General features: G+C 41.6%; 1 protein-coding gene across 3 annotated transcripts in view; it reads right to left on the bottom strand.

The window, feature by feature from the left end:
- Positions 1–939: 939 nt before the first annotated feature.
- The window catches only part of MAPK8 (mitogen-activated protein kinase 8), a 32423-nt gene continuing 24346 nt past the window's right edge, over positions 940–9016 (bottom strand). For 2 of the 3 annotated variants that reach the window (XM_066618785.1, XM_066618787.1), the window contains 4 exons: positions 7669–7793; positions 5145–5208; positions 4108–4185; positions 940–2383 (listed from right to left, as the gene is read on the bottom strand). In XM_066618785.1, coding sequence (XP_066474882.1) covers positions 2238–2383; positions 4108–4185; positions 5145–5208; positions 7669–7793 — 413 coding nt within the window. In that variant the 3' untranslated portion in view covers positions 940–2237. Of the gene's footprint in view, positions 2389–4107; positions 4186–5144; positions 5209–7668; positions 7794–9016 lie in introns of all 3 variants that reach the window. The other variant, XM_066618786.1, reaches the window with a different exon arrangement.

Here is a 9016-nt window from a genome sequence, read left to right as displayed (position 1 = left end):
ATGTGATAGGAGTGAGGCAAGGCGAGGCAAGAGGACAAACAAAGCACTCTAATGCAACAGAGGATGAGGAAGGGACAGATATCCAGTGTCACAAAAGCAGGAGCATCAAGATGAGACTATTGCAAGCTGTGGAGGAATCAAAGATAAAGCCAACTGAGAGACAGGAGTACAGTCAGGCTGTCTGGTAACAGCCAAGGTTCCATAGGTGTGGTTACAATCTGGATTGGTAATGAGCTCTCATGGTCTCTGACCCACCTCATCAGAAGAATGGAATTCACCCTTTTCCCCCCCTTGCTGTGCCCATGGTAGATGCTGAAAGGAAGTTGGTAGGCTTGAAAGGCTCCTGTATGACAGAGTAGCACTGTGTAAGTCTCCTCTCTTCCCTGAATTGGTGTTTTGCTAAAAAGCAATGATATTTCCAGATTAACAAATACGATCAGTTCTCTCATATTGTGACTTTCAAGCTTAACAGTAAAAAGTGCAGGCTTACCTAAGGTGAGCCATTTCTCTCCACCTCAGCTCCCCTAATGCAATACAGGGGAGGGGATAACAGTACTTACCTATCTTACAGAGTTGTTGCAATAGCAACATCAGGATAGTATATTAGAACTACTTTGCAGATGATGAAAGTGCAATGCAAATGTTAAGTATTAAGTTGCTTCTCTTGCTATCACTAGAAATAAACAAAAAATTTTGAAAGACGCGACCTCCCTTTAGAAAAAAATCCCTGAGACTGAAAGAACACAACATTGTTCAGGCAAACTCTTTGGGGGACTTAAACATCAATTCTCTGAGGCTTCGTGGTTGTATCCAACAAGACGCTTGTGCTATTCTGTTTAATAATTTTTTTCTATAGGCAGCACTGATGTACAGTTTTTCACATTTAAATTCACTACATAAAATACTTCTATCTACACAAGGCAGGCAGTCACTACAGCCTAAAATCACAAAAACATTGCATTTATCAAGGACAATTTTTCAATGATTGTTTTACTCATACATAGAACTTAAGTCAGCTGCACACACACAAAAAATAATGTACATTGTAAACAGTTAACATACTTCAGTGAGGAGCAGCACCATTTTACGTTACTATTTAACATTTCTACATAATTCATTATTATTTGTTTTCTTTAAAAAGGGAGGTCATACAAAATTGGATCTCAGTGCTGAAAACTAGTTAATTTTCATGGCTTCAGAATGACCCACTGGCAGCTTTTGGGATTTCTGCTATGCTGGTCCAATAAGATGGAAAAGTAAGGCAAAAGATCAATGCTGTTGATCCAGCATAATGGATTCCCCTGCAGCAACATGTGCCATTCATTTCAAAGATCAGAAGCTGCAAGAGCCTGGGTGTGTGTGTGTGTGTGTGTGTGCGCGTGTGTGTGTGTGTGCAGCAGCACAGGATGGGACAGGGCAGAAATGCTTGGGAGGAAAAAAAGAACTTTCAACCAAGAACTGCACTAGCCTGAATACACAAGAACAGGTGGATAAATGAACTCACGCAATGACACGGAGTTTTGGAAAGACAAATTTGTGTTGTTGATCAATTTAATTTGTGGGCAAGTGTGAAGAGACAGGCTAAAGATGACTAGAAGGAAAGAGTTTATTTGCATTGCAAGGTTGTTTCAATCAAGTGTCATCTTCTTGTTTTGTGTGATCAGAAGCTGCATTATGCCAAACTTCAAACAGCAGCATCTGTTTCTTCCTGATGCAACACTGCTAGAACTTACAGAATGTTCCCTATACACCACAGAAGTCTCCTTTGTTCAGAGCTGCTATCCCTATAGCTGTACCTGAATTAGATGTTTCACCAGTCACATGGCTAAAAAGAAAGTATTAAGCTTATTGACTGAAAAAGGGTCCACGAATACACAGGGACCTCAATAAAACCATTTTGGAAGTCTAGAAAATCTTAAATAAAGTTGTGATGTAACACACTGAACAGCTATGTTAATTTAATAAAACAAATCTTACAAATGCCATTTTAAAAAATAAGATCAGCATCACAGTAGTAAAACAAATGCAGATTTTAAAATCCATGATAAAAATTATTAAGTTTAATACTGTACAATTAATTACAGGAAAGCATTGTGGCTTGCTTTGAACACAACTTACAGTTTAAAATTAGCACTCTGAAATGAATCCCACAATTACTTCTGGAAATACCCCAAAATAATACCACCAGTTTCTGTAACTAAAACACCCACCCACCCACCCACCAATACATCTAGTAGTCATCTACAGCAACCCAGCGGCCCTGCTGATGTTTCTAGACTGCTGTCAGTATCGGAGGCCAATGTTGGGTCTGTGGACATTGAAGACACATCATTGACAGATGACGATGAAGATGGATGCCGAGAGCCATTGATCACTGCTGCACCTGTGCTATGAGAAACAGAACATCAATTCAGTTATAAAGAGATTGGTTTACTTCATTGCTTGCCCTGATTCATTTCTCTCTAGCTCACGAACAGGCAGCTGGTTCAACTGTTCACAAGGAATGTTGTCCTAACTGACCAATTTTATAACTAGTTTCAGTCACTGACCTGATGATATGTAGAGGTGCTTCTTTCAGGTGAATAAGATAGAAGTAAGACTAAGGTTTACAGCCTAAGTAAAATAATACAGTTTCCAAGCGCCTCTCTATATAAGGAATGCCAAAGAAATGGAAGAGAAGAAAGCAATAGAAACAATGCTGGATATGGTAGTGCTGTTTCAGCATGGGCTGTAGCCCTGTAGATAGCAGCATGGTCACAATTTGGGACGTATACAGATGGTGGGTGGAAGGCAATCTGCAAGTTTGTTGTAATGAAAACACCCTGATAGTCATCATTCACATGAACAAGGGATACTGATTCAGGACAACAACTCGGGAAGTCCAATCCTGAGCTGCCTGGTGCCTGCGCTGAAAATGGCTGCTGCGGCATCTTTAGCACAACCGAGCAGCCGCCAGCAGCTCCTCGGGGAAAGGGGATATTTGTCCCCTTCCCCCAGGTAAGGCAAGTAGCCCCGCAATGGGCCTACTTGATTCTGCAGCAGCTCTGGAGCTGTCAGAGAATCAAAGAGCTCCATGTCGAGCCATATGGCCCAACACAGAGCTCAGGATCTGGTAGAGCTGAGCTCCACCGGTCCTACCCTGCTTCCTCCCCCCAGCATGCCTCCTGCCCACCTCCCCCCAAGTCCCCACCTACGTCTTCACCACCCAGCAGTTTGCGTGAGCCAGCACTAAACCCTGTAAATGTGCCTTATGGCACGTTTGCAACAGTGAGCGCTGGCAGTAAGCTCAGGATTGGGCTCTGAATCAGCTAACACAACCTGAGGAAATTCTAATCAAGTTAGACACTGTCTCTCTTGGTGATCCCTTATATTACTAGAAGGTTTTAATCTGGGAATCCCAAAAGATCACCTTGTAGGAAGCAACCTTACAACAGACAGTTGAAATCAATTTCTATTTCATTAAAACAGGGGTGGGCAAACTTTCAACTTTCCGGATCCCGGATCTTTAACAACTGTGTAGGAAAGATAATTTCAGCAAGTGTGTAGGAGAGAGAATTGTGTAGGAAAGAATTTCAGCAGGTACACCTGCTGAAATTCCCTCTTCTATACAATTGTTAAAGGTCCAGGATTCCTAAAGTTGAAAGTTTGCCCACCCATGCTTTAAAAAGGAATCTCTTACTTCTCTGGTTTTTTGTTTGCTTTTTATTTTAAAGGACTATAACCCAAAACAGATTAAGTCTATTCACACTGCAGTAGGCTCTTACATTTTCTATACACAGGTGTTCTTAGGTTTGCCTCTGCCTATCTTGTTATGAAGAAAGGAGGAGAAGTTTCAGCATGGTACATAACTGCTATATACAATAGCTGCATTTCCCAAAGTTGCAGTGGCTTCAAAAAGAACTGCTGGTATCCTGACAGCTGTGTATAAATGGATGTGTGCACTTCTTCCACATGAACGAAAAGAGACATGAACCCAAAGATGAATGCATGGATGGAAGGAAATTAGCACCACCAAATCTGTGAGCTCATATTAGACAAGATCTGCCTGTCACAATTACTCAGAAAGTAGATGAAAATAAAGCAACACGTGCTTTTATTGTAACCAACCTAGAGGTGGTGGTTGTCCACGTATAACCCCATTCTTCGTTCTCTCCTCAAGGTCCATGACTTCCTTGTAAATTAATTCTGAAAATTCATGAAACGCAATGTTATCTATGCATTATTTCAAATGATTCAGATAAGATCTCATATCAAAAAACACTCACATGTTGTAGAAGATACCAAACAGCCAACAGAGAATAGAACATATTAGACAAGACAAGCAACACACTTGTTTCATACCACCATTCTGTTCTACTGATCAACAAGCTGAAAAACTACTCAGGTGGTGTTTGGTACATATGCTGCTTTGATGCACAGGACTACAAAGTTGAGATAACAAAACAAAACACACATCCTCTTAGTTAACTCGGCTACCCAAGACTTTTACCAAATCCGCTGGTAATGTTCCCTCGTTAAATGCATCTGGAGCAAATGATACCCCAAGTACGCAACCTGAGACTTCATACCTTCAACAAATTATTTCATGTCCACTTGGATACTTTCCAAAATCAGCACCCAGAATTCGTTACAAAAATTAGTGGTACAATCACTGAGACACCCCCCCCCCCACCTCACTGAGCATGCATAGTTAGGTATCTTCCCTCTCAGTAAGGGAGGGACGAGTGCCAATTCTGTGGCTAAAGCTCTAGAAATTTTTGAGGCGGACTCTGTGCATATGCAGATCCCATAGGTGTGACTGCACAGAGATCATGAAGAAAAATGGACACGTGAAAAATTGTACTACACCTGAACAAGAGAGCGCCAATAAAGTGGATTAAGGTATAGATAGCTTATATTCAGTAATCATGAGTCTGCACAAGTTTGAGGCTGAAACAAAATGAAATATTTTTAGAAGGAGGGAGTCTGAAAAAAAAAAGTGTTCAGAAGGCTCTGAATACCTTTTGTTATCAATTATTCCCAAAGTGTTTTGTGAGAACAAATGCAGCTCCCAGTCACATTTCAGTATCTTCATACAGTACAGCAGAAGCATTATCAATAGCTATAGTCAGGCTCTCATGAAGAACTAAAAACATTACTCTCACCTTTCCATTCTTCTATTGTGTGCTCTCTTTCATCTAACTGCTTGTCTGGTATCTTTGGTGGAGGCTGAAAACAGAATGAAGCAGTTAAAACTCAACTCAAGGCAGCAAAATCACTTAAGACTGGCAGGTGCTCCAGATTTGATTGATGGCTTTTTATTAGGCATCAGACTGAGAAACCTCTCAGCACTGATCATCATCTAGGAACGTTCCTCACTGCAATGAGCTGGGCTGGAACTTGTGGCAAGAGATTCAAATCCAGGCACAGAGTGTTTAAAGACAAGAACGGGCACAACTACAGCTTCAGTTCTAAGTTATTCAACATTTTATTTTTGTTTTTCAGGCTTTAAAGTGAGCTGGCATTTCACTTTTAAATTCTTGGATTTTGCCATGACATGTAGGCAGCTGAGTTCTAAAACTCACTCAGACAGATGAAATAGGTTTAAGATGAAGTAATGCCAACTACTGTGTGAACACAACTCTAAATTATCTAGGTCCAGTATTTGCAGGCAAGTATATACACCAGAGTAAATGTTTCAGAGTGCCAACCTGCCACATGATGCATGTGACACAAGGCTTGGGCATTAGCGCCCAGCAAATGGAGATCATACAAGTCTAGGCTTTGAAATGTTTAGAACTTTCAAGGGCAGACAGCAAGTGAGAATTGCAACAAAAGATGCAAAGATGAAAACTGTAAATATCGCATATTATACACTGAAAATGTTATTTTGAAGTTGCAGATATTTTGCAGATTGGGAAAAAGCGGCGGAGTAACCCTATGGCCTAGTCAGTTTTTTCCATCTCCATTTCCATCTCCAAAAATCCAGATTTTGAAGGGAGTCTTTCCCTCCCCTGACTCTAAATCCTACTGTTTTTCTTGGCTGTTTTGTAGCTTTTTGCAGTTTGCTCCTTTTGCTACTGCTTCAACAGACTTTTTAATCTTTCATTCCTCCTCATGTGATCCACACGAGGAGCGGTGTGCCCCAAGGATCTGTCCTGGGACCAGTGCTTTTCAACCTCTTCATAAATGACCTGGAGACAGGGTTGAGCAGTGAAGTGGCTAAGTTTGCAGACGACACCAAACTTTTCCAAGTGATGAAGACCAGAAGTGATTGTGAGGAGCTCCAGAAGGATCTCTCCAGACTGGCAAAATGGGCAGCAAAATGGCAGATGCGCTTCAATGTCAGTAAGTGTAAAGTCATGCACATTGGGGCAAAAAATCAAAACTTTAGATATAGGCTGATGGGTTCTGAGCTGTCTGAGAGATCTTCGGGTGGGGGTGGACAGGTCGATGAAAGTGTCAACCCAATGTGCGGCAGCAGTGAAGAAGGCCAATTCTATGCTTGGGATCATTAGGAAGGGTATTGAGAACAAAACGGCTAGTATTATAATGCCGTTGTACAAATCGATGGTAAGGCCACACCTGGAGTATTGTGTCCAGTTCTGGTCACCGCATCTCAAAAAAGACATAGTGGAAATGGAAAAGGTGCAAAAGAGAGCGACTAAGATGATTACGGGGCTGGGGCACCTTCCTTATGAGGAAAGGCTATGGCGTTTGGGCCTCTTCAGCCTAGAAAAGAGACGCCTGAGGGGGGACGTGATTGAGACATACAAAATTATGCAGGGGATGGACAGAGTGGATAGGGAGATGCTCTTTACACTCACATAATACCAGAACCAGGGGACATCCACTAAAATTGAGTGTTGGGCGGGTTAGTACAGACAAAAGAAAATATTTCTTTACTCAGCGAGTGGTTGGTCTGTGGAACTCCTTGCCACAGGATGTGGTGATGGCGTCTACCCTAGACGCCTTTAAAAGGGGATTGGACAAGTTTGTGGAGGAAAAATTCATTATGGGGTACAAGCCATGATGTGTATGCTCAACCTCCTGATTTTAGAAATGGGTTATGTCAGAATGCCAGATGCAAGGGAGGGCACCAGGATGAGGTCTCTTGTTATCTGGTGTGCTCCCTGGGGCATTTGGTGGGCCGCTGTGAGATACAGGAAGCTGGACTAGATGGGCCTATGGCCTGATCCAGTGGGGCTGTTCTTATGTTCTCACTAACAAGGGATCACTTAACGCTACTATGGCACAATACTATGCAGATAACCAGATTTAGTAATGTGCTGACAGCAAGGGCAAATACAGCCCAGTTGCCAAAAAATCAAACTGTTTAACAGCCATTGTGCAATAATGGCTATTAATCAATAATAATCAGACAAATAATAAAATAAAAGCAGGCTCCCCTTTCAATTCTACTGAAGCTTTTTGCTGAACTGCCCCTCTCCCCATTTTGCCACAGTGTTAGATAAAAGCCCAAACAGTTTTATGTAAAAGACTAAGTTTATCCCAAGTTGTCTACAGCTCCTTCCCAGGAATTCAGCAGGCTATGTTTAAGACAAACGGAAAATAAAGCTATGATCAAACTGCTAGTAGCAGAGCAAAAACCCTTATGGGACTATCCTCTGGCACCAAACAACGTGATCTGCATCCTTCCTAGCACAGTATCCAAAGTCTAGAACTTACTGCCTCTGCCTCTGCAGGGTCATACCAGACATTGATGTAGGGATGCTGTAGGGCTTCATCGACAGAGATTCTTTTTGATGCATCAATCACCAGCATTTTGGATAACAAATCTCTAGCCTGGCTGGCTGCAAGAATAACATTGAACATAGAATCCAATTTTATAAATTTAAGCACAGATCAAGGGGGAAAAAGTCACATACAGAATAAGAAGGACCACATTTTTTACACAGCTGGAGATACACTGTCAAGCCAATGATTTTTGGGGGCAATTACTGATTTGATATTAATATAGACTAGAGTATGACTCTTGCACAGAGGAAGAGTGATACATTACAAGGAGGATAACAGGTTTGTCAGTCCACTTGGCTATAAACTAGGACCACCAGAGTGACACTAAGGGGGGGGGAAGACATCCAAGGCCACAAGCATGATATCAAGTTTTAGAAACAATTAAGAGCACTTAATTCATATTTTAAATACTGAAGAAGAAAAAAAAGAGGACAATTCTGACTCTCCAGAAAACTCAGTACCAAAGCCAAGCTGCCAACATAATGTATGGAAACCCATCACAGGAAGCAGGTATGAAATATATATTTGCAGTACTTGGGATCCCAACACCAAGTCAACTTGGTGTAATGGTTCGAGTCTGGGTACCTGAGTTCAAAGTACCATTCAGTCATGAAATTAAGGGACCTTGCCCCAATCACTCTCTTTCTGCCACTTTCTAAACTACCTCGCAGAGTTGTGTGAAGGATCATGTATATCACCTTGAACTCTTGGGAGGAAGGGCAAGTATAAATGTAAATAACGTCCAGAGTCCAGCATTGCTAGAGTTCCTCTACCTGCTCCAGCTTTGCTGAATCTATTTGTTGCAGGAGAGCCAAGGGAAAGTTAGGATGATGGGCCAAATCATCTTTGGCACTCATATTAGCAAAAGAGGAAAAATCCCTTTCCCTTCACCAAAGGACAGGAGACAGCCAGTGCTGTACTTCTAGGGCATGGCATGTGCTACACATACTTTAAATAAAGACACTCAAAAGCAGAAAAGCAATATTCTGCTTTTACTCATTGAAAACTCCTTTCTGGTTCTGATGCTCCCTGTAGGGCTAAAAGACCAAGGACAGGAAGGAGGGAGAGACAGTGAAGGTTACTCTGGCAATAATCCTCTCAGCATGCTAGGCCACTCTCTGTTGAAAGAGATAATACATGAAAAACGGAAGGGAATTCACTGTTAAGCAGCAATCCAAATGCTTACCTTTGAGCAGGTAAATTATAGGATATTCAAAGTCATTAAAAGGATAATATTGAAGGACAATTTCCACCATTCTTTCTTGCTGATGTACAGTAA

The sequence above is a fragment of the Tiliqua scincoides genome, chromosome 3, assembly GCF_035046505.1.
Source record: "Tiliqua scincoides isolate rTilSci1 chromosome 3, rTilSci1.hap2, whole genome shotgun sequence".
Lineage (NCBI taxonomy): Eukaryota > Metazoa > Chordata > Lepidosauria > Squamata > Scincidae > Tiliqua > Tiliqua scincoides.
This window is presented reverse-complemented; position numbering and strand designations above follow the sequence as displayed.